Here is a 27,251-nt window from a genome sequence, read left to right on the forward strand (position 1 = left end):
AACAAGGCTCTCTTAATTACTCTTTCCCCTTCTATAAGTCTATTTTTATTTTTTATTTATTTATTTTTTTTGTCCTTTTGTCCTTTTAGGGCCACACCTGAGGCATATGGAGGTTCCCAGGCTAGGGGTCTAATCGGAGCTGTAGCCGCTGGCCTACGCCACAGCCGCAGCAACACGGGATCTGACCAGTGTTTGTGACCTACACCGTAGCTCACAGCAACGCCGGATCCTGAACCCATAAGCGAGGCTAGGGATTGAACCCACAACCTCATGTTCCTAGTCAGATTCGTTTCCCCTGTGCCACGACGGGAACTCCTATAAATCTATTTTAATTTCATTCTCCTATACTTGTGTTCATGTGAAGGAAAAGTATCCGCCTTTCCCTCAAGCCGTAGATGAAATCCCCTACTACTTCACATCCCTTCCCTCTACAGAGCCTTTAAGACCTTTCTTCTTTACCTCTACGTCTCCTCTTTAGCATGGATTTGCTTAATTTTTCTTTACTTACAGTCATGTTTCTAGACTTATTCTAACCAAGGGCTTAAGATCTGCTACTCTATTTGCCATTTTAAATTTCCCAGATTAGTCCTTAGGAATTGGACTGCTGCCTCCACCAGTCTATTAAAATGGAATTCTCAAAAGCCAGTAATGATGCCCAAAGGAGAAATTCACAAACCTTGTTTTAGTGTTCATTCTGCTTATACTGTATGCACCATCTACTCCATGCTTCTTTGATACTATTAAACTTGGGAATCATTCTCTTACCTCTCTGTACACTATGTCACTTTTACTGGTTCCCTTCTAACATTTATCTGTGGGTATTTCTTCCTGCTGGGGCCTTAAACCCTCCAAGTCCCTTTTCTTCAGGGAAATGAGCCCTAAGGCCCCAGCCACCACTTCTTTACTGATGACCTGCATATCTCTATTTCCCTCCAAGCTCTAACTCCAGTATTAAACTATATACAGGGAGTCCCCCTCGTGGCTCAGTGGTAATGACCCCGACTAGGATCCATGAGGATGTGGGTTCGATCCCTGGCCTTGCTCAGTGGGAAGGATCATGGCATTGTTGTGAGCTGTGGTGTAGGTTGCAGACGAGACTCGGATCTGGCATTGCTGTGGCTTTGGCTGTGGCTTAGGCTGGCAGTTGTAGCTCCAATTCGACCCCTAGCCTGGGAACCTTCATATGCAGTGGATGCAGCCCTAAAAAGACACACATACACACAAACACAAACTATGTATAAACCACCCTTCTTGACTGAGGTTTTCCGCTGAGCCAAAGAACTCAAAAAACAATTTGACTCTTTTCTTAGTTCTCCCATAACTAATACTATTCTAAATGCATAAAAGGTTAAGTTAATCTATTATAAACAAATGGATGATTTAGGGCATAGGGGCTTAAATATTGTGTGGAACCCTGTTGAGAAAGGCTGCCAGGCAGCTGCAGTTAAATGTCGCAGCACCAACTTAAAATTCCATTATCAGGAGTTCCCATCGTGGCGCAGTGGTTAACGAATCTGACTAGGAACCATGAGGTTGCGGGTTCGGTCCCTGCCTTTGCTCAGTGGGCTAACGATCCGGCGTTGCCGTGAGCTGTGGTGTAGGTTGCAGACGCGGCTTGGATCCCGAGTTGCTGTGGCTCTGGCGTAGGCCAGTGGCTACAGCTCCGATTCAACCCCTAGCCTGGGAACCTCCATATGCCGCAGAAGCGGCCCAAAGAAATAGCAAAAAGACAAAAAAAAAAAAAAAATTCCATTATCACTAATCCCCTCAAAACAGTGCCTCTCTCATTTTAACTCCTCTATTTCAATAAAAGGCAATTGTTTTCTAGTTAATTAGTCTGGATATCCTAGAGTCAGTCATATTTAACATTTTTTCTTTTCATACTCTATTTTTAAACAAACGACAAAACTTACAAATTTCATTTAGTCCTAGTCACCTAGATCTATTACTACTTCCACAGTTTATTATGTCCTTATTGTCTAAGGTTTCTATAACCACAACCTCAACTTCCAGGCTTTTCTGTTTTCTTCTATTTCAATTTTATGCAATTTAGTCTATTATATTGCCACCAAATTCATCTTTATGAAAATACTAATTTCAAGATAACAGTCATGAAAAAATAAGTCCAGGGAGTGGCCATTGTGGCGCAGTGGAAATGAATCCAATTAGGAACCATGAGGTTGCGGGTTTGATCCCTGGCCACACTCAGTGGGTTAAGGATCCAATGTTGCGGTGAGCTGTAGTGTAGGTCACAGATGTGGCTCGGATCTGGCATTGCTGTGGCTGTGATGTAGGCCGGCAGCTGTAGCTCTGACTGGACCCCTAGCCTGGGAACCTATGTCGTGGGTGCGGCCCTAAAAACCAAAAAAAAAAAGTCCAAATTCCTTTGCATGGTACTCAAGGTTTTCCATAATCTGGCCTCAATCTGTTTTTTTCAACCTTATCTTCCACTATTTCCCAACACAAGTCCTCTGCTTCAGTCAGGTTTATCTATTCCTTCTCCCCAAATACATCACATTTATTCTAAAAAAAGAAAAAGTATTAAGAAAAATTTCAGTCATATAAAAAGGTTAAAAAGAATAAGATAATGAATCACATTTATTTTTTACTCTAAACCCACCTCATGTTATTCTTTTCAACTGGAATACTTTTCCCCTTTCTCCTCTTTGTGATAATCTGTTAGAACTCAGCTCAAACCTATTCTCATCTACAGCTCTGTACTTAATCTTTAGTAATCTTAATATTTAGTTCACAAAGCTCATCTCCTTTTCAAAATTCCTATAGCATTTTTTTGCTCATTATATGACAATTATATATGTCCTTTGTGTAAATGTTTCTTGACTTTATCCTTATTTCCTGTGAACTTCTGGAGTTACATGTTATACCTCTTTGGCAAATATGCTACAGTTAGAGAGTTTTACATATAACAAGCATCAAATACATATTTAATAGAGAAAATACTTACAAGTTCATCTGATTCTGCATTCACTAAGATTTCCAACATCATGTTTTCTCCACGACTACTTTGCTGGAATACTTGAACTCCACTTTTCTTCAAAAAAAACTTTAAAAGAATTCATAGAGTTTAATTTTAATTCTTTCTCCATCATCATTTCACACTTAATAAAGTGAAAAAATTCTGAACTAAATAGCCACTAACTTTGTGTTTGATGTGTTTCAAAGTAGGAAATCCACAGAAATATAATGCCTTCTGGTCAACCCTGGTTATTTTGTTCTTGCTTATGTCTACACGCCAAGCATCTAATGATATTATTCTATACCTAAAAAATAAATTGAGGGATTTAATTTAAAATTCATACATTACAAGTAATCACAGTTTTTCAGCATTCCCTTCAGTATTTTGTAAGGGTCATCTTTGCTTTTAAATAAGAGAATAATTTGTCCTTTAAGACAAAGAAAATACAGCACAGCAGATTCTTTGTTGTTATTGATCCAGACACTGTCATGCCTGTAGGATACTAAGCGGAAGTTTTTCCCATTAAGTTAAAAAAAATACATTATACACACACACACACACACACACATATATATATATATATAATATTTTTTATACTAAAGTAACATATAAAACAGATTACAAATCTCTATAGCCTCCATTTCTGGAATGGAAAAATAAGCATTTTATAATATCTATTTCATCTTTCTCTTTGCTTTAACAAAAGAAAGTCATAACTGAGATTTACTTTATCTGCATATCAACTGCCACCTACGTATTATCTGTAAAGAAGATGAGAGAAGAGAAAAAAACAGCAAAGACATTTTAATGAGGAAGAGAAAGAAATGGGTTTGAAGCAAGATAACAGAGGAGCTCTTTCATTTCTTTTTTTCCTTCTTTCCAATTGGGTGGATGGGGAACATAAGAGGCAAAATCATAGCAGGTCAAATAATGCTGAGAGGAGACACTGGCAATGGAAACATAAATTTACACATTCTCTTGAGGGAGAGAACAGATGTATACTAGGTAGGAAAAATAAAACACAACAGAAAACAGAAATAGAGAAACAGAATTGTAACAAAGCAGAGAACTACAGAAACAACTGTGAGAGAGATGTTAAGATCCTTGGCAAGTTGGATGTAATTCATGCTAATTGACTACAACTGTCATAAATTTTCTGTTAGTTCTCCAAATAGATATTCAAAAGCTTTTTGTTTTTGCTCTGTCACCAAAAAACTACCCAACATTACCTTGTGTGGCATCGTTCTATGGCAGGGAACTTTTCTGGCCATGGAGAGGGGTAGGTAAACTCTGTGTCACCATCATACCAGCACATGAGGCACTCACTGTGTTGGTTTCTTTTCCTCTCTTCTTTTTTGAGGGAGTGGTTACATGTCTCCATGGCTTCCAACAATCGCTTCTGAATGTAAAGATTGAAGAGAGGAGTTAAAAATACAAAAAGTCTGGTAGTTCCCAGGTGGTCTAGTGGTTAAGGATCCAGCATTATCACTGCTATGGCTGGAGTTACTGCTATGGTGTGCATTCAATCCCTGGCCTGGGAAATTCCACATACTGAGAGTGCAGCCGAAAAAACCCCCCAAATCCAAAAATTCTATAATCTCAACATACAGAATACATCTCTTTCCTCAGAATATAGAATTATTATTTGTGTTCTTGAAAAACAAAAATCTTAATAGAATTCTTTTTCATTTCATTACATGAAAAACTGAAGTGCTATTACTATTTCAAAGGGCCCAGAGGGCATTGCTTCTCCCTAGAAATTCCTCTGAGTCTATTATTCCAACAGCAGGTAGATAAGAACAGCCGAGAATCAAAATTTAAATGTGAATTTATCATAATAATAATCATAATTCACTGATCATTAATCTCTGATCTTAAAGATTGTGCAATGGTTCATCTTTCCAATTATCTTTTGTTTTGTTTTTATTTCTTGTTTTTGGCCATGCCTATGGCAAGTAGAAGTTTTTGGGCTAGGAATCGAACCTGTGCCACAGCAGTGACGCAAGCCACAGCAGTGACAACCTGGATCCTTAATCTATTGAGCCACATGGGCATGTCTTCAATAATCTTTTATATTTAGCATAATTTCAATCAGAATCACAATGTTTAAGTTTTTTTTAAAGGACAATATGATGTTAGTGTTCATATTATAAGAATGATGAGTGAGCTGCAAAAAGTTATCAGGAACTTGTCTTACCCAATCCTATCACTTTTAATAAAACTATACCCATAAGCAAAGCAAATCACTTTAGTAATGACATCACAGAGACCCTTTACAAACCAGAATAAAATAAAGAGTTCAGAAGTTTCCTAGTGGTGCAGTAGGTTAACGGTGTGGCATTGTCACTGCTGTGGCTCTGGTCACTGATGTGGCATGGGTTTGATCCCTGGCCTGGGAACTTCTGCCTGCTGTACCTGGGTCCCTCTCCCACACCCGCCCCAAAAAGAGTTCAAAATGAAATCCAAATTTATGTCAACCACAGTATTTCAGATATTTAAATAAGGTTGTTGTCATAACTAGCTATCCAATTGGAAAAAAAGCATATATACTTCCCAGCTTCATATCATATACAAAAACAAGTATCAGAGTAATGAGAGAATAAAACTATTGGGAGAAAATATAGGAGAGTATTGTTAATTTGGAGTGAAAAATGCTTAAGTAAGGCAGGAAGAAGCCTAACAGCTTTAAGGAAAAAGATATTTTTAAGTAAAAGAAAATGTTTGTGAAAGAAGATGTCACAAACAAATTACCAGGCAAAAGCCACACTGAGAAAAAATATTCCTAATATACAAAGAGTTGCTAAAAACTAAAAACAAAAGAAAACAAAGGAAAGGATATAAATAGACAATTTGCAAAAGAGAAAATTTAAAAGGCAAACACATAAAAAATATAGTCAAATTAGGGGTTGGAGAAAAAAATTTTGAATAATAATAAAATGGCATTCTTCAACATCACCATATTGGTCAAAATTAAATAAAGCAATAATATCCAGGGCTAGAGAAGCACAGAAACAGGCACTTAAATATTGCTGGTATGAACTGGACCAGCCTTCTTGAAAAAGAATCTGGTACTATTCATTGAAACAAAAAATATACATTCTCTTTAACCAAGCATTCCTGCTCTGGGGACTCTACCTTATAAAAATAAAAATCTCTGATACATAAGAACACATTAACAAACAAAAAGAATACATAAATATACCAATCTTTTTGTTACAGCATTATGTACAGTGGCAAAAAATATGAAAATCTGTAAGAATTTGCAAAGTTAGTGTGGTGTGTTCTTACGTACCTTTCACCCAATGATAACATCTTACACACAGCCATACTACATTATAAACCAGGAAACTGATACTGGTACAACCTTACTACAGACTTATTCAGATTGCATTAGCTTTTTATGCAAATTTTTCTGTGTGTTCAGTACTATGAAATTTTTATCATATGTATAGATTCATGTAACTACCACTAAAACTGAAACATACAACTGTCACATCATTGTAAAGAAACTCCTTTATGTCTTTTTTTAATATATTTTTTTAATTTTAGGGCCATACCTACAGCATATGGAGGTTCCCAGACTGGGGTTCAATCAGAGCCACAGCCACAGCACCAGATCTGAGCCACGTCTGTGACCAACAGCACAGCTCACAGCAGTACTGTATCCTCAACCCACTGAGCAAGGTCAGGGATTGAATGTGCATCCTCATGGATGCTAGTCAGATTTGTTTCCACTGAGCCACAGTAGGATCTCCAAGAAACTCCTTTATGTTGTCCCTTTATAGTCACATATACCCTATTCCCAATCCTAACTCCTAGCAACCACTGTGTTTTATATCACGATATTGTCATTTCAAAAATATTATACACATGAAACCATATAGGAAGTTAGTTCCCTTGTGGCTCAGTGGGTTAAGGATCCAACGTTGTCACTGCTGTGGCTCACATTGCTGCTGGGGCGCAGGTTTGATCCCTGGTCCAGGAACCTCCACATGCTTTGGGTGTGGCTGAAAATAATAGTAATAAATAAATAGAACCATATAATATAGTCTTCTAAGACTGACTTTTTCACTCATATGAACTTTTTTCCATCCACTGTTTATATCAATAGTTTTTCTTTTTATTGCTGAGTATAATTCCATTATGTGGATATATTACAGTTGGTTTACCCACTCACTCATTGAAGGATATTTGAATTTTTTCCACTTTGGGGTTATCACAAATACACTGCTTTCAATATGTGTGTACAGGTTTTTGTGCGGATGCAAGTTTTCATTTAGTATGACAAATACCCAGAAGTGTCATGATGAGCTGGACAGTAAATGTATGTTTAACTTTATAAGAAACTGCTGAACTGTTTTCCAGAGTGGCCTCTAGACTTTCAGTCCAATAATTATCTTTGCCACTTTCAAAGTATTTACAGAAAAAGTGGTAGAAAGAAGGAGAACTCAGCAAAATTTGGAAGACACTATTGAGTCAGATAATACTGTATCATAGTTTGACTCTAAAATACCATTGATATTGTATGGTATGCAATAAATAATAATCATTCAGAAAATAAACAGCAAATTTAATTTTCATAGTTATTTTTAGCTGATAATGGTATTTACTTATATCTGATTGTCTTCTCCAATATTACATTCCGAGTTTAATTCTTCTTCGCATTCAAAACATAAAGATTTTTCTACATCACTTGGAAAATGACCATATCATCCTTCAATCTTCAACACTTCAGCATCTTTTGGATAGTGATGTAACGGATGTGGCAATGTGCTGCTGTGATACCCCATTAGTATGGAGGATTTATTTGCTAAGATGCTGAAAGCATGCTAGCTTACAACTCTCAGATGACAGCCCTCTCAGTTATCCTCAGGTGAAAAGTCATCTCATACCCTTCCAAAATGAAGCCTGGACCCAGACTGATAGATGAAGAGTATAAAGTCTAAGATCCTTTACTGCAGCATACAAGAACGCTAATGGGCCATTACAGCCTTAGAGTGACTTGTGGGGTCAGCCAAGGCCTTTGTTGAGACAGCACTGTAGCTACTTGCCCTTCAGAATAATCCTTTTTTTCTTTTTCTTTCTCTTCTCAGCATCTTAGAGGGTAGCATCCAGAACCCAGGGAGGGGCCAAAAGCCAAGGAAACACTGACTGCAGAACCACTCTCAGGAAATAGGCTCTAACCAAGAAACAATTTCTGCCCATAGAATAACAGATATTTGACTATATGATACTTAGATTTCAGAATTGTTTTGGATCACTGATTGTTATATGCCTCCTTTTCCTGCCCTCTTTGAGAGGGGTAACACTGTGGTTAAGGCCTCTCTCTACTATAAAATTGAGAATGTTGGCAGGGGGAGTGGATTGTTTTTTAAACTCACAAATCTCTGAAACAAAAGAGCTATGATAGGAGTTCCCATCATGGCTGAGTGGAAAAGAATCAGACTAGCATCCATTAGAACGCAGGTTTAATCCCTGGCCTCGCTCAGTGGGCTGAGGATCCAGTGTTGCCATGAGGTGTGGCATAGGTCACAGACATGGCTCAGATATGGTATTGCTGTGTCTGTGGCATAGGCCAGCTGCTACAGCTCTGATTCGACCCTTAGCCTGGGAACCTCCATATGGAGTGGGTGTGGCCCTAAAAAGAAAAAAAAAGACCCACAAAAAACAAGAGCTGTCACTGAGGACTGCATTTGAGGAGTTTCACCCACATCTAAAGATATTGATAAAGATATTGATTTAAAGATATTGCTGAAATGAGACGAGCTTTTGTGGGGCATTCAATGTGTTTTATTTTGGATGGGATGTGACTTATTCTGGCCAAAGGGCAGACTGAAGGAGATGGTTTGCAAAGATGGCCACAATAATTCTTCCTATCCCCATTTGTAAGCTTATTTACTCATTTTTTCTTTTTACGGCTGCACCTCCAGCATATGGAAATTCCTGGGCTAGGGGTCGAATCAGAGCTGCAGCTGCAGGGCCTATTACACATCCTTTGCAACACCAGATCTGAGCCACGTCTGTGACTTCAGCCTGCAGCAATGCCAGATTCTTAACCCACTGAGCGAGGCCAGGGATTGAATCCGTATCCTCATGGACACTATGTTGGGTTCTTAACCCACTAAGCCACAATGGAAACTCCGTAAACTCCTTTAAATGTGAGAAGGTGAAGTCTATTTCCCATCCCTTAAATATGAGTTGATCTTATAATTCGCTTTATTCAAAACAACATAGTAAAAGTAATGCTTTGCAAATTCTAAAGCTCAAGAGGCATGTAGCTTCTACTTCTGCCTTGTTAAAGTCCAAGAACACTTTGAGATACACCTGAGTGAGCCTCGTTGAGGGTGAGGAATCACAGAAGCCTCAGCTCCCAACCAATACCAACCACCAATCACATAAGTGGGACCATCTCAGACAACCAGCTCCACTTGACCCACGATAGGACTAAAATGCTTAAGTGATCCTTGTTTAATAATTACTAACATATGAATAAACATTTTTTCTTCCACTCCAAAATAATGTAGTTTTTTTTAAAGAGGGCATGTTTTTTGAGGAATAATTTACACTCAGCGCAGTAAAGACAAAAAGTTCACAGTTTATGAATTTTGACAACTGAATATACCCAGGAAAGCCAAGATACAGGACATTTTCATCATTTCACAAAGATCCATCATGGATGTTCACAGTTAATCCTTTTTCCCTCCCTGACTCACTATGCAACCAACATTCTGCTTTCTTTGACCAAGCTTAGTTTGAACTCTTTTTTGGGGGGGCAGGGCTGTATTCAAGGGATGCAGAAGTTTCTGGGCCAGGGATTGAACACTGGCCACAGCTGTAACCAGAGAGCCACAGTGGTGACAATAACAGGTTTTTAACCTGCTGAGGCACTAGGGAAGTCTCAGGATTAGTCTGTACTTTTTAGTGACTGACTTCTTTTGTTCAGCATGTTTTTGAGTTCCTCCATTTAAAAAAAAATTTTTTCTTTTGGCCGTGCCTGTGGTATGTGGAAGTTCCCACGCCAGGGATCCAACCTGCGTCATAGCAGTGACCCGAGTCACAGCCAGTGAAAACACCAGATCTTCAACCTGCAGACCTACCAGGGAACTCCCAAGTCCCTTCATGTTTTTCCTTGTATCCATTCTTATTTTATTGCTGAGTAGTATTTTTGTTGTTTGGGTACACCATAAGACCTTTACTCCTCCTGATGATGGGTATTAGGCTGTTTCCATCTTCAGGTTTTTTAGGGCTATACCTGTGGCATAAGGAAGTTCCCAGGCTACGGGCTGAATTGGAGCTACAGCTGCCGGCCTATGCCACAGTCACAGCAACGTCAGATCCAGGTCTTGTCTTTGACCTACACCACAGCTCGTGATAACGTCAGAGCCTTAACCCACTGAGCAAGGACAGGGATCAAACCCACATCCTGATGGATACTCATTGGATTCTTAATCCACTGAGCCACAACAGGAACTTCAAAGTTTTCTTTCTCTTTTTTTCTTTTTTTTTTAATGGCTATACTCAAGGCATATGGAAGGTCTTGGGCCAGGGACTGAATCTGAGCCACAGCTTCGACCTATGCCACAGCTTAACAACACAGGATCCTTTAACCCACTGTGCTGGGCCCGGGATTGAACCTCCCTCTGTAGCAACTTGAGCCACTGCAGTTGGATTCTTAATCCACTGTGCCACAGCAGGAACTCCTGTTTCCAGTCTTTAGTTACTATGAATATTCTTGTACAAGACTTTTTGTGAACATGCTTTTTGTCATTCCTCCTCTTAGTAATCCTTCAGAATAGAATGGCAGGCTTAATTTTATGAGAAACTGCCAGACAGATAGGCATTTTATACTTCCAACGTCAATATATAAAGATTCTAATTGCTCTACATTCTCACTAAAATTTGGTATTGTGTTTCAGTCTTTTTTTTTAGGGCTGTACCCACAGCATATGGAGGTTCCCAGGCGAGGGGTCAAATTGGAGCTACAGCTTCCAGCCTACACCACAGCCACAGCAACTCGGGATCTGAGCCTTGTCTGAGACCTACACCACAGCTCATGGCAATGCTGGGTCCTGAACTCACTGATGGAGGCCAGAAATCGAACCTGCACCGTCATGGTTGCCAGTCAGATTCATTAACCACTGAGCCATGACAGGAACTCCATGTTTTGGTCTTTTAATTTTTCTCCATTCTACTGAGAGTGTAGGGTAGTATAATCTTATTATGGTTTAAATTTACACTTCCCTGATGATTAATGATGCTGAACACTTTTTCATGTACTTACTGGCTACTTGCATATCTTGTTCCGTGAAATAGCCCCTCAAATATTTTTCCAATTTAAAAAACTGGATTATCAGTTAGGCAGAAAATATAAATAGACACTTTTCCAAAGAAGACATATGGATGGCCAGTATGCATATGAAAAAATGTTCAATATCACTAATTATTAGAGAAATGCAAATGAAAACTACAATGAGGTACTACCTCACACTGGTCAGAACGGGCACCATTAATAAGTCTACAAATATGAAATGCTATAGAGTGTTTGGAAAAAAGGGAACTCTCCTACACTGTTGGTGGAAATGTAAATTGGTACAACCACTATGGAAAACAGTATGGAGGTTCCTCAGAAAACCAAGTACAGAACTACCATATGATCCAGAAATCCCATTCCTGGGGATATATCCAGACAAAACTACAATTCAAAAAGATATATGCATCCATATGTTCATGGCAGCACTATTCACAATAGCCAAGACATAGAAACAACCTAAATCCCCAACGATAGATGAATGGATTAAGAAGATGTGATATATAAACAAAAAGGAATACTACTCAGCCATAATAAAGAATGGAATAATGCCATGTGTAGCAACATGGATACAACTAAAGATTCTTATACTAAGTGAAGTCAGAAAGAGGAAGATAAATACCATATGGTATTATTTATATGTTAAATCTAAAATAGGCACAAATGAACCTATCTATAAAACAGAAACAGACTTACAAACATGGAGAGCAGACTTGTGGTTGCCAAGGTGGAGCGGGAGAGAGTGGGATAGACTGGGAGTTTGGGGTTAGAAGATGCAACCTATTACATTTAGAATGGATAAGCAGTGAGGTTCTGCCATATAGCACATGGAACTATATTCAATCTCTTGGGATAGACCATGATGAAAGAAAGATAAGATGAGAAAAAGAAGGTATTATATATGTACGACTGGGTCACTTTGCTGAACAGCAGAAATTGGCACAACATTGTAAATCAACTATACTTTAAAAAATATGCGTGCGGCGGGAGAGAGGACAAGATGGCGGAGGAGTAGGGGGACACGCTCGCCCTCTCCCACAAACATAACAAAAAAAAGCACATCTACAGAATAAATGACTTGCACAGAACAGCAACCAATCGCTGGCAGAAGAACCGAAACTCCAATAATGGCAAGAAGTTCGTGACATTACAGGGCAGAACGGGAGAAAAGAGGAGAGTGAGAGAAGGTGAATCCGAGCGGGACGGGCGCTCCCGAAAGGGAACTGCGGAGGAGAAAGGGATCCCGCACCCTGGAAAGTCACCTACACGGGGGAAAGATCAAACGAACTAGAGGAATCTCCAGATGCAGAGAAGAGTGTAGCAGGAAGTTGGAGTACGGAAAAGCCGATCAAGAACCGAACGGACCATCTGAACTACGGGCACAGTCACCAAAAATTGAGACGCCTGGGTGGGGGCTGGGCACGGAGACCTAGGCTCCAGAGGATAGTCCCCGGGCTGGGGGGGCGGGGTGGAGCGGAAACTGCTTGGGAGGTCTAGAAACCATTTGACGGGGCAGAGACTGCCTGGGAGACTAGAAAACAAAGCTGTCGCAGAGGAAGGGAGCAATACTCTAGGGGCGGGGAAGTGAAAAGCCGCATCAGAGGGAACCTGGGAAAAGAGCCTGGTCTGCGCCGGTGCTGGGGAGGGGAGAGAAGGGGTGGGTCCCCATAGAATACCCACCACGCCACAGCAAGCTTACAGGCCCGCTAGCTAGCTGAAAGCTGTGCTTCCCAGTGCATCCCCTCTCCCCACCCCCGCCACCCCCTACGCTCTCGTTGAACCTGGGGCTGCCTGCCATCCAGGAGGGCTGGCCTCAACAATTGCCTGAAGCCTACCACCACAGGGGCTGTCCCTGCACAGGCCTGCTTGCCCTTTGGAGGGGCTACACTTCCGCAGAGTAGCACCAAACACCACCAGCCCCCGAGAAAAGGCCTGCAGCCCAGAAAAGCTAGAACAAGCCTAGCCAGGCAGTGAATAGATCTACCTAATTCCCAGACGGTTTTTCTGAGTCGGGCTGCCCCGGGGAGGAGCCTCTTCGGTTTCCAACGGCCCTGCTACCCGCCCGAGCCCCCAGGGGGTGCCCTAGTGGATCAGCTGCATAGGACTGCCAGCTCCAGGCAGGAACCCCAGCCCAGAAAAGCTGCAACAAGCATGGCCGAGCTGGGAAAAGATCTCAGACGGTCTTTCTGAGTTGGGCTGCCCTGGGGAGGAGCCTCTTGGGTTTCCAGTGGCCCTGCTACCCGCCCAAGCCCCTAGGGGATGCCCCACTCCCGCGGAATAGCTGCTCAGCACCACCAGCCCCCTAGAAGAGCCCCTGCAGCCCAGAAAAGCTGCAACAAGCTTGGCCAGACTGTGAAAAGATGTGCCTACATTCTCAGGCCACCCTTCTGAGTTGGGCTGCCCTAGGGAAGAGCCTCTTAGGTTCTCAGTGACCCAGATAGCTGCTCCAGCCCCCAGGGGGGGCTGCACTCCGGAGGAACAGCTGCCCAACACCGCCAACCCCCTGCAAGAACCCCAGAGCCTAAAAACACCAGAGCAAGCTCTGCATGACCAAGTGAAATCTGCTACCATCGTGGTGTGGACTTCCCAGTCCTGTCTGCCCTCAGGAAGTCCTCCTTTGCTTCAAAGAAACACTGTTAGCCCCATCAACACTCCAGAAAAGCCACACTGCCTCAAAAAAGATTGACCAACAACGCCAGCCCTCAGGAAATATTCCACGGCAGTGACAAGGCAAACACTACCTGATAATGGAGAGTACAACTCCCTCAGGAAAAAGAAAACAACAAGCAAGATGAAGAAGCTGAGAAACCACCCCCAGTCAAAGCAACAGGAGAACTCACCTAAAACAGTCAACAATGAAACAGATCTCTGCAGTCTGACAGACCTGGAGTTCAAAAGAGAAATAGTGAAAATACTGAAGGAATTAAGAGAAGATATGAACAGTAATGCAGATACCCTCAGAAAGGAACTAGAAAATATAAGGAGGAGCCAAGAAAAACTAGAACATTCATTTGCAGAGATGCAAACTGAACTAAGGGCAGTAAAAACCAGAATGAATAATGCAGAAGAACGAATCAGTGATATGGAAGATAGAATAATGGAAATCACTCAATCCAGTCAACAGACAGAAAACCGAATCAAAAAACTGGAAAGCAATATAAGAGACCTATGGGATAATATAAAGTGGGCCAACCTACGCATAATAGGAATTCCAGAAGGAGTAGAAAAAGATAAGGGGATGGAAAATATATTTGAAGAAATTATCGCTGGAAACTTCCCAAATCTAAAAGATACTGGGTTCAAGATACAAGAAGCACAGAGGGTCCCAAACAAACTGAACCCAAATAGACCCACAGCAAGACACATCATAATAAAAATGGCAAAAGTTAGTGATAAAGAGGATCCTAAAGGCAGCAAGAGAAAAACAGAATGTTACCTACAAGGGAACCCCCATAAGACTATCAGCTGACTTCTCTACAGAAACACTACAGGCCAGGAGGGAATGGCAAGAGATATTTAAAGTGCTAAAAGGAAAAAATATGCAACCTAGAATACTCTATCCAGCAAGAATATCATTTAAAATAGAAGGGGAAATAAAAATTTTTTCCAACAAACAAAAACTTAAAGAATACAGCAACACAAAGCCCAGGTTAAAGGAAATATTGAAAGGGCTTCTCTAAACTAAAAAGAAAGGAAGGAAAGGGAAGAAAAAAGAAAAGAAAAAAAATAAAAAAAAAGAAGAAGAGGAAGAACTAGGACTGAGGAAACCAGAATCAGAGAGCAGTCACTCAAATAAGCCAGCATACAGATTTAATCATGAACAGGCCTCAAACAAAATAAAATTAAAAAGAAAAAAATAAAAAAGAGTCATCAAAACCATAAAATGTGGGCAAGGGATGTTAGGAAGTAAATAACCCTTTTGGTTTGTTTGTATGTTTCTCTTCTTAATTTTAATATAGTAATGAAGTGTTTGAACTTACAGGACCATCAGGCTAAAACACACAATTATGGGAAGGGGTTAGCATACTTAAAAAACAGGGCAACCACAAGCCAAAACCAAATATTGCATCCGCAAAAAATGAAAAAAAAAAATACACTCAAGCAGATAATAACAGGAGACCATCCAACCAAAAAAAAAAAAAAAAAGAAAGGAAGAATGGAGAACCATAGAATCAACTGGAACACGAGGTTCAAATGGCAATAAATAATCATCTATCAATTATCACCTTAAATGTCAATGGACTGAATGACCCAATCAAAAGACACAGAGTGGCTGAGTGGATAAAAAGGCAAAAACCTTCAATATGCTGCCTACAAGAAACTCACCTTAGGACAAAAGATACATATAGATTGAAAGTGAAAGGGTGGGGAAAAATATTTCACACCAATAGACATGACAGAAAAGCAGGAGTCGCAACGCTCATATCAGACCAAATAGACTTTAAAACAAAAGACATAAAGAAAGACAAAGAAGGACACTACTTAATGATTAAGGGATCCATCCAAGGAGAGGATGTTACTATCGTCAACATATATGCCCCAAATACAGGAGCACCCAGATACATACAACAAATATTAACAGACATAAAGGGAGATATTGATGAGAATACAATCATAGTAGGAGACCTTAATGCCCCCCTCACACCAATGGACAGATCCTCTAGACAGAAAACCAATAAAGCAACAGAGATCCTAAAGGAGACAATAGAAAAGTTAGACTTCATTGATACCTTCAGGACACTACATCCAAAAAAAGCAGAATACACATTCTTCTCAAATGCTCATGGAACATTCTCAAGAATCGACCACATATTGGGGCACAAAGCTAACCTCAATAAATTTAGGAGCATAGAAATTATCTCAAGTATCTTCTCTGACCACAATGCCATGAAATTAGAAATCAACCATGGGAAAAGGAAGGAGAAAAAACCTACTGCATGGAGACTAAACAACATGCTACTAAAAAACCAATGGGTCAATGAGGAAATCAAGGAGGAAATTAAAAACTACCTTGAAACAAATGATAATGAAGACACAACCGCTCAAAATCTATGGGATGCTGCGAAAGCAGTGCTCAGAGGGAAATTTATAGCAATACAGGCCTTTCTCAAAAAAGAAGAAAGATCCCAAATTGACAACTTAACCCTCCACCTAAATGAATTAGAAAAAGAACAAAAAAGTCCTAAAGTCAGCAGAAGGAAGGAAATTATAAAGATCAAAGAAGAAATCAATAAAATAGAGACTCAAAAAACAATAGAGAAAATTAATAAAACCAAGAGCTGGTTCTTTGAAAAGGTGAACAAAATTGACAAACCCCTGGCCAGACTCACTCAAAAGAGGAGAGAAAGAACCCAAATAACCAAAATTATAAATGAAAAAGGAGAAATCACAACGGATACAGCAGAAATACAAAAAACCATAAGAGAATACTATGAACAACTATATGGCAACAAGTTTGACAATCTGGAAGAAATGGACAATTTTCTAGAATCTTACAGCCTGCCAAAACTGAATCAAGTAGAAACAGACCAACTGAACAGACCAATGACTAGAAATGAAATTGAAGAGGTCATAAAATCACTCCCTACAAATAAAAGTCCAGGACCAGATGGCTTCACAGGTGAATTTTATCAAACATATAAAGAGGAATTGGTGCCCATCCTCCTTAAACTCTTTCAAAAGGTTGAAGAAGAAGGAATACTCCCAAAGACATTCTATGATGCCACCATCACCCTCATTCCAAAACCAGACAGAGATACCACCAAAAAAGAAAACTATCGCCCAATATCATTGATGAATAGAGATGCAAAAATTCTCAACAAAATCTTAGCCAACCGAATCCAACAACATACCAAAAAAATTATACACCATGACCAGGTTGGGTTCATCCCAGGTTCACAAGGATGGTTCAACATATGCAAATCAATCAGCATCATACACCACATTAACAAAAAAAAAAGTCAAAAATCATATGATCATCTCAATAGACGCAGAAAAAGCATCTGACAAAGTCCAACGTCCATTCATGATCAAGACCCTCGCCAAACTGGGTATAGAGGGAACATTCCTGAATATAATCAAAGCCATTTATGAGAAACCCACAGCAAATATAATCCTCAATGGGGAAAAACTGAAGGCCTTCTCACGCAAATTTGGAACAAGACAGGGATGCCCACTCTCACCACTGCTCTTCAACATAGTTTTGGAAGTCCTAGCCACAGCAGTCAGACAAACAAAAGAAATAAAAGGCATCCATATAGGAAGAGAAGAGATCAAACTGTCACTGTATGCAGATGACATGATACTATACATAGAAAACCCTAAGGACTCAACCCCAAAACTCCTTGAACTGATTCATAAATTCAGCAAAGTAGCAGGATATAAGATTAACATTCAGAAGTCAGTTGCATTTCTGTATACCAGCAGTGAAATATTAGAAAAGGAATACAAAAATACGATACCTTTTAAAATTGCACCTCACAAAATCAAATACCTTGGAATACACCTGACCAAGGAGGTAAAGGACCTATATGCCGAGAACTATAAAACTTTAATCAAAGAAATCAAAGAAGATGTTAAGAAATGGAAAGATATTCCATGTTCCTGGATTGGGAAAATCAAGATTGTAAAAATGGCCATACTACCCAAAGCAATCTACAGATTCAATGCAACCCCTATCAAATTACCCATGCCATTTTTCACAGAACTGGAACAAACAATCCAAACATTTATATGGAACCACAAAAGACCCAGAATCGCCAAAGCAATCCTGAGAAACAAAAACCAAGCAGGAGGCATAACTCTCCCAGACTTCAAGAAATACTACAAAGCCACACTCATCAAAACAGTGTGGTACTGGTATCAAAACAGACAGACAGACCAATGGAACAGAATAGAGAATCCGGAAATAAACCCTGACACCTATGGTCAATTAATCTTTGACAAGGGAGGCAAATGGGAAAAAGAAAGTCTATTCAGCAAGCATTGCTGGGAAACCTGGACAGCTGCATGCAAAGCAATGAAACTAGAACACACCCTCACACCATGCACAAAAATAAACTCAAAATGGCTGAAAGACTTAAATATAAGACAAGACACCATCAAACTCCTAGAAGAGAACATAGGCGAAACACTCTCTGACATCAACATCATGAATATTTTCTCAGGTCGGTCTCCCAAAGCAATAGAAATTAGAGCAAAAATAAACCCATGGGACCTCATCAAACTGAAAAGCTTTTGCACAGCAAAGGAAACCCAAAAGAAAACAAAAAGACAACTTACAGAATGGGAGAAAATAGTTTCAAATGATGCAACTGACAAGGGCTTAATCTCTAGGATATATAAACAACTTATACAACCCAACAGCAAAAAAGCCAATCAATCAATGGAAAAATGGGCAAAAGACCTGAATAGACATTTCTCTAAAGAAGATCTACAGATGGCCAACAAACACATGAAAAAATGCTCAACATCGCTGGTTATAAGAGAAATGCAAATCAAAACTACCATGAGATATCACCTCACACCAGTCAGAATGGCTATCATTAATAAATCCACAAATAACAAGTGCTGGAGGGGGTGTGGAGAAAAGGGAACCCTCCTGTACTATTGGTGGGAATGTAAACTGGTACAGCCACTATGGAGAACAGTTTGGAGACACCTTGGAAATCTATACATAGAACTTCCATATGACCCCGCAATCCCACTCTTGGGCATCTATCCGGACAAAACTCTACTTAAAAGAGACACATGCACCCACATGTTCATTGCAGCACTATTCACAATAGCCAAGACATGGAAACAACCCAAATGTCCATCGACAGATGATTGGATTCGGAAGAGGTGGTATACATACACAATGGAATACTACTCAGCCATAAAAAAGAATGACATAATGCCATTTGTAGCAACATGGATGGAACCAGAGAATCTCATACTGAGTGAAATGAGCCAGAAAGACAAAGACAAATACCATATGATATCACTTATAACTGGAATCTAATATCCAGCACAAATGAACATCTCCTCAGAAAAGAAAATCATGGACTTGGAGAAGAGACTTGTGGCTGCCTGATGGGAGGGGGAGGGAGTGGGAGGGATCGGGAGCTTGGGCTTATCAGACACAACTTAGAATAGATGTACAAGGAGATCCTGCTGAATAGCATTGAGAACTTTGTCTAGATACTCATGTTTCAACAGAAGAAAGGCTGGGGGAAAATGTAATTGTAATGTATACATGTAAGGATAACCTGACCCCCTTGCTGTACAGTGGGAAAATAAATAAATAAATAAATAAAATAAATTAAGAAAAAAAAAATATGCGTGGGAGTTCCCGCTGGGCACAGTGGTTAACAAATCTGACTAGGAACCATGAAGTTGTAGTTCGATCCCTGGCCTTGCTCAGAGGGTTAAGGATTTGGTGTTGCCGTGAGCTGTGGTGTAGGTTGCAGATGCGGCTTGGATCCTGCGTTGCTGTGGCTCTGGCGTAGGCTGGCAGCTACAGGTCTGATTAGACCCCTAGCCTGGGAACCTCCATATGCCTCCGGAGCAGCCCTAGAAAAGGCAAAAAGACAAAACAACAACAAAAAGAAATTTTACAGTTGTAACTTTTACATTTGAGCTATGATGTAATTTGAACTAAGTTTTGTGTATAGTGTTGAGGGATGGATCAAGATTATTTTTTTCCACCCATGCAGTCAGTAGTTTCAGAGCCAATTGCTAAAAAGCTTTTTCTTTACCCAATGAATAGTTTAGATGTCTTTTTTTTTCAAAGAACACATGACTTACTAATGACAACTTGCCATCAACAGCACTGATTTAAAGAACAAAACAAATGAAAAAATAAAAGCAGACTAACATTCTCACCCTTGGAGACCAGCTGAATTCAAACAGGCAGTTTTGATGTCTTAATTGGAAACAAATTAACTGAATAAGTAAAGATCTATGTTTGGAGTCTATTCTGTTCCACTGACCAATTTTTGCCTATTGCAATGTAAGTAAGATATTGCCTTGATTACTTGAGCTTCACGCTAGGTGATGAAATCCGATAATGAGAGTATTCCAATACTGTTCTTCTTTCTACATATTGCTTTGGCCACTCTAGATCCTTTGCAATTTCATAAAAACTTTAGAACTGGATTTCTGATTACTACACCAAAACCTGCTGGCATCTTTCATTAGGATTATGTTGAGTCCAAAGACCTACCTGGGAAGAAGTACATCTTAACAATATTAAATATACTATTCTTTGAACATGGTATATCCATCCATTTATTTAGGTTTTTATCTCTCAACACTATTTTTAGTTTTCTTTTCTTTCTTAGGGCTGTACCTGTGGCATATGGAAGTTCCCAGGCTACGGGTCAAATCTGAGCTGCAGCTGCTGGTGTACATCACAGCCACAGCAACCTGGGATCCAAGCTGTATCTGTGACCTATGCTGCAGCTTGCAGCATCGCCGGATCCTTAACCCACTGAGCGAGGCCAGGGATCAAACCGCATCCTCACAGATACTAGTCGGGTTCTTAAAGTGCTGAGCCACAATGGGAACTGTTGTGATTTTCGGTGCACTTGTTGTTAAACTTGTAGCTGTGTATTTTTTGTATTTTTAATGCTATTAAAAAAAGAATAAAATAGTTTTTATTAAAAAACGTGTTTTTTTAATTGTCGTTAGTATAGGGAAATACAATTGAATTTTGCATGGATTTTAAATCCCGTGAACTTGCTAAATTTACTTGATTATAGCATCTTTTTGAAGATTCCTTAAAAGTTTCTACATACATAAAAATGCCATGTGAATATAAAAACAATATTTCTTCTTACTTTCTAATCTGCATGCCTTTATTTCTTTTCCTTGACTTAGTACACTAGACTTCCAGTACAATATTAGAGAGAGTCAATTAGAATAAACATCCATCTTTTCACAGAGAAAACATTTACATTTTAACTATTAAGTATGTTGTTAGCAATTAGTTTTTCTTTTTTTTTTTTTGTCTGTTCTGAGGCTTCTTCCCACGGCATATGGAGGTTCCCAGGCTAGGGGTCGAATCGAGTTCTAGCCGCCGGCCTACTCCACAGCCACAGCAACGTGGGATCCAAGCTGCGTCTGCGACCAGCTGCGTCACGGCAATGCTGGATCGTTAACCCACTGAGCAAGGCCAGGGATCAAACCCGCAACCCCATGGTTCCTAATCGGATTCATTAACCACTGAGCCATGACAGGAACTCCTCCAGCTTTCTTATAATTAGCACACCTAGAAGCTTTGACGTACATAATGAAGATGAGATTAGTTACAACTCATTAACGGGAGTTCCCATCGTTACGCAGTGGAAATGAATCCAACTAGGAACCATGAGGTTGCAGATTCAATCCGTGGCCTTGCTCAGTGGGTTTAGGATCTGATGTTGCCATGAGCTGTGAGGTAGATCACAGACGCAGCTCGGATGTGGCATTGCCGTGAACCCCCATATGCCACTGATGTGGCCCTAAAAGGACAAAAGACAAAAAACCCAAAACCAAACAAACAAAAAACACCACCTGTCCGTGGCTTAGAGGGAAGGAACCCGACTGGTATCCAATAGCACGTGGGTTTGCTCCGTGGCCTCACTCAGTGGGTTAATCAATCTGGCATTGCCATTAGCTGTGGTGAAGGTTGAAGACTTGGTTCTGATTTGGCGTTGCTGTGGCTGTGGTGTAGGCAGCAGCTACAGTTCTAACCTGAGAACTTTCATATGCCGTGGATGCAGCCATAAAAAGTAAAAAAAAAAAAAAATTAAAAAAACCCTCATTAACAAAACATAAGTGGTGATTAAGGCCCACTGCTCATTAATTTATGTGAAATAATGTCTGACAAAAATATATGCGTATATATAAATATTTCATACACTGACCTCATCAATAAAAGGTATTAGTACCACAGCTTCCCATTCCTGTTGTTTCCCATTTAGATCAGTTTTAAAATCAGGTGGATAATATTCGATAATTGGTGAGTCTTCACTGGTCATCAAATGCTGTGAAAATATAAAATAGTGTAATAGAAATTTAAGAAATAATATCAATGTAGCAATATAGAAATGTAGAAATAAAAGAACTTATTTCTCAAAGTAATATTGAAAATATTTAATAACCAGTATGTCATGGGCTCAGAACAATCAAAACAGAAGTGGCTATAAAAACCTGCATGGTTATACAGATCCAGAGTAGTTGAGCATCAATCCTTAATGTATGTGAAGGTAGGAAAAAAGCATCAAAGAAACTGAAGAAGAAAGGAAGGCCGGGGCCAGGATGAAGGGTAGGTTAAGTTTTGGAAAGATGCAGAAGCAAGTAAGCCTAACACAAACAGCAAAGGATGTGGGTTTACACGTGTCTACTCTAATTCCTGCTACCAGACCATGGAATTAGAAGAGATTGATGCTCTACGAAGAACTAAATGACGTTCACATTCAGAATCAGCTTAGTAGGCTTAGTGTAATTTTGGTGACCCAAACACTCTTGAACTATTTTCCTTCCATTATGTGAAAGATGTTAACCAAATAAAAGCCTTTCATCCCACAACTTGATAAATGAAATGTCTAAAACCCAAATATAAACTGGGGCAATACTTCTGTTGAGATAAATGACCTATTAGAACCATCCCTGTTCTAATAGGTAGAAGAGAACTGAAATGAAATCTATAAATGACTGGACAAAGTAGATGGCTTCATATCTTGCCTATCTCAAATTATTTTATCAGCACAGAGACAAACTGAAGATATGCTTAACAGGATCAAAACTAAAGAAGCTACATATGCTTTGAATGGTTTATGGAGTTTGCATTTTTTAAAAAAACCTAACTTTAGATCAAGGAATTATTTTTTTCAAGGGACTTATTTTAGGAATACTACATTTGAAACCGAAAATAAATATGTTTAGCTATTCAAGAAATTTTAGTATGATGTTTTTAGGTTTGGAGGAGGAGTGCCTAAATATTACAGGACATAAAAATATTTAATTCTAAAACCCACCTGGTAGCATGTAGGAAGTAAATTTTTGCTAGCTGCTGGAAGTACAGCAAGAAGCTGTTCAAATGGTTTAAACGGTTTTCCTAGTTCAAAATGGATTTTGAGTGTACTGATGTTGCGGATATCAGATAGGAAAGGTGCATAATGGTATGGATAAAACCTATAAAACAAAACTGAGTTTTACACAATGGCAACTTTATGAAACAGGTCAATAGTAAGAATATATTTTTCCATATTTTATTTAAATAACACATAGCAATAATTCTAAAGGAAAAAAATACTCATAATTCTCCCACTTGAATATTAGAAATCAGCAGTGTTGGAAAATTTAGGTCATTGGATGGCAACAAATGTCATATTTCCTTAATTTTTAAAGTGCAGCTTTACATTTCTTTTTTCTTTTCTTTTTGTCTTTTTACGGCCATACCCGAAGCATATGGACGTTCCCAGGCTAGGGGTTGAATCAGAGCTGTGGCCATCGGCCTACGCCACAGCCACAGCCATGCCAGATCTGAGCCGTGTCTGCGACCCATACCACAGCTCACGGCAATGCTGGGTCCTTAACCTACCGAGCTAGGCCAGGGATCGAACCCACAACCTCATGGTTCCTAGTCAGATTTGTTTCCACTGTGCCACAAGGGGAACTCCCTAGTGCAGCTTTACATTTCCAACATGGATGTGTCGTGTAATTGAAGGATATATATAATATACAAATATAATATGTAACATACAACTTTTTAGTTATACATATATAAGTAATATGACGGCTCTCATAGTTCCCAAGATGTTGAGTGTGACTCCTCCAAACAATATAGATTCTTAGAATGAAGCAATGAGGTCATCAGAAGACTTTCAGTCAGGTCACGCAGGCCTGGGTTTCTCTCTTGAGGACAGAGGGAAGAGTGAGTCTGAGCTGAAATGGCTATTACAAGTCAGCTCTAAGAACTTTTGTCTTTTGAGTTAGTATATATATTGTGTTTATGATAAGGATTAAATCATTTTTCAATAATATATATTGTTATTATTTTTGGTTTTAATACCTTCCCATGTGTATCTACAGAAAGAAATATTTTTACAAAACTTCAAACACGAAGGTTTTCAAAAATTTCAGTGTTCCTAATGTCTGAATAAAGATAGCAAAAAAAAGAAGAAATATTTTTATATTCCACAATTAAGGCATACTTCAAAAGGATGGGAAATTTTAGGAGGCAGAATGGCATGTGGAACAAAGGAAAATGTATAGACTTTGGAATCAGATAGGCTTGGACTTGATTCTTGGGTATATGGTATTAGAAAGATTAGTTAACCTCTCTGAGCCTCATCTGTAAAAGGCAAAGAACAGTGCTTACTTTAAATAGTTGCAAAGATTATATGAGAACACGCTGTTCAAGTGCCTGGCCTTAACACCTGGTAATATAATAGGGATACTTTATACTCAACCTCTTTAAAAATGGCAAGTCAAGGATTATAGGTCATTTGAGTGCTCTTCAGAGAGGCCCTGAGAATCATACTAGTTACTGCAAAAATTTTTTTAAAATGGCTATTAGTAAGTGAAATCATATTTTTTTTTTTTGCTGTTTTAGGGCTGCACTCGTGGTATACAGGGGTTCCTATCAGAGCCACAGCTGCTGGCCTACGCTACAGCCACAGCAACATGAGATCCAAGCTGCATCTGCGACCTACACTATAGCTCACAGCAATGCCGGATCCTTAACCACTGAGCGAGGCCAGGGATCGAATCCATAACCTCATGGTTCCTAGACAGATTTGTTTCTGCTGTACCACGATGGGAACTCCAGTAAAATCATAATTAATGCCACATTATTTTGTATGGTCTGTTTTGCTATTGGTGCTTTAAAACAGAGCCTAGCAGAGGTGCTCTGAACACAAACTATCTCATCACTTAAAAGTCTTTACTTTTCCCTGCATCATCTTTTGGCTTATCTATTTGTCTGTCTTTCCGTCCATCTGTCTTTTTAGGGCCGCACCCACAGCATATGGAGGTTCCCAGGCTAGGGGTCAAACTGGAGATATAGCTGCCGGCCTATACAACAAGCAATGCTGGATCTGAACCATGTCTGCGATCTACAGCATAGCTCATGGCAATGCTGGATCCTCAACCCACTGAGCAAGGGCAGGGATCGAACCCGTGTCCCCATGGATGCCAGTCAGGTTCGCTAACTGCTAAGCCATGATGGGAACTCCTTGGCTTGTTATTTTTCTATTTTGGTGGATGGTTTGGAAACATAGATGGAACTTACTGGAACAGGAAACATGAGAGAAATAGGGAATTATTCTTATTTCCAGGGAAAGCAAATAATTGCTTTCTTCTTTACTCTTTCCAGCCTCATATTCATAGAACCCATTCTCTTCAAAAATTACTTCTGATAGAAAAATTTTTTCAAGCACATAAAAATGTAGAGAAGAATATAATAAACGACCCCAGTTAACCATCACTCACACCCAATAATTATGAAGACTTAGTCACACTTGACTCATTATGACAGAAAATTTTAAATCCTTAGATTAACAGAGAGTTTTTATTATGGGCCATCTGCTACAACTGGAAGTATCTTTGTTATACAAAGGTCTTTTTAAAGTATTTTCACATACAAAAAGATTACCTGTATTTCATTTAAACTTGGCTATATGTATCTTTTTAACAATAGAAATAAAAAGAGATCTCAAATAAGTTTAAAGTAGAATAAACCATTATAAAAAACAAAACTTTATTTTTATTTCCTTACCAGCTCCAGGACTGAACTCCATGATAGTAATAGTGCAAAATCCACTGTATTGCCTGAACATAACATGCAGCTTGATCAGCAAGAAAGTCACTGAAAATAGAAAAGAATATTTTCATTATGACATTATTTTTTGAAGACAGACCATTGTGTTTGAAGCTTGACATCTCCTGTTTTCACATTCTGCCTCACATGTTTATTTAATCAACAGATAAACCAAAAATTGCAATCAGAAAAATTTTAAAATATTATTTAAAAAAATTCCATCAGGCTGGATTAAAGGTTTGCCTTATAGTTTTCCTCAACTATCAGAATACTTAAACCTGGTGTGCATATTTATTCAGTCATATACTATGCTTTCGGTTTAAAGTTTGAGGATTTAGTTAATGAAGCTTTCTATAAAGCGGCACAAACACTCTTAAATATTCATGCTGTGAATTTATTTGGGAGGATGCCTGGGAGAATCACAGGAGGAAATCAGAAAGACCTTAAAATCTGGTTACGGTGGCTAGAATATACTTTGAAAAGGGCTATATCCACTGAACAATATTCATTTTAATCTTGTCTTTCTCAAAAACCATCATTTAAAGTAAAATAATCACATACACACACGCCAAAAAAGAGGCACCCTAGGTTAAACTCAAGAGTGGCTCTAAACCCTGTTTGTATCTGTTACCACAATTTGAGCAGAGATACATTTAAAAATTCCAGATCTACATATTTCCAAGAGGTATGCTTTTGAAAATGAAATGCATGGAGTTCCCACTGTGGCTCAGTGGGTTGAGGACGGGCGTTGGACCCCTGGCCTCGCTCAGTGGGTTAAGGATCTGGCGTTGCTGTGAGCTGTGGTATAGGTCGCAGGCACTTGGTAAGCACTTTATAACTGTTTGTTAATTAAAATAAATAAAATACAGGGAGTTCCCATTTGTGGCTCAGTGGTAACAAACCTGACCAGTATCCATGAGGATGTGGGTTTGATCCCTGGTCCTGCTCAGTGGGTTAAGGATCCAGCGATGTGTGAGCTGCATGGCTCAGATCTGGGTTGCTGTGGCTGTGCCCGGCAGCTACAGCTCTGCTTTCATTCCTAGGTTGGGAACTTCCCATATGCCACGGGTACAGCCCTAAAAAGAAAAAAAGATTTTTTTGAAGTTAATAAATAAAATATGAATGTAAGTAATTCATACCGTGGGCTGTAATTTAAAAAGTGTGACCCACCATTTTAG

General features: G+C 39.3%; 1 protein-coding gene across 10 annotated transcripts in view; it reads right to left on the reverse strand.

The window, feature by feature from the left end:
* XRN1 (5'-3' exoribonuclease 1) overlaps positions 1-27,251 on the reverse strand; it is a 111,426-nt gene that overhangs the window by 57,652 nt on the left and 26,523 nt on the right. For 7 of the 10 annotated variants that reach the window (XM_047783863.1, XM_047783879.1, XM_047783848.1 and 4 more), the window contains exons 13-18: positions 26,032-26,121; positions 23,288-23,444; positions 22,175-22,294; positions 4,207-4,376; positions 3,161-3,281; positions 2,966-3,064 (exon numbers count right to left, since the gene is read on the reverse strand). In XM_047783863.1, coding sequence (XP_047639819.1) covers positions 2,966-3,064; positions 3,161-3,281; positions 4,207-4,376; positions 22,175-22,294; positions 23,288-23,444; positions 26,032-26,121 — 757 coding nt within the window. Of the gene's footprint in view, positions 1-2,965; positions 3,065-3,160; positions 3,282-4,206; positions 4,377-20,751; positions 20,898-22,174; positions 22,295-23,287; positions 23,445-24,049; positions 24,168-26,031; positions 26,122-27,251 lie in introns of those variants that run through there. The other 3 variants (XR_007135452.1, XM_047783907.1, XM_047783915.1) reach the window with 3 other exon arrangements.

Source organism: Phacochoerus africanus, chromosome 1 (genome assembly GCF_016906955.1).
Source record: "Phacochoerus africanus isolate WHEZ1 chromosome 1, ROS_Pafr_v1, whole genome shotgun sequence".
In the NCBI taxonomy this organism is placed as follows: Eukaryota; Metazoa; Chordata; class Mammalia; order Artiodactyla; family Suidae; genus Phacochoerus; species Phacochoerus africanus.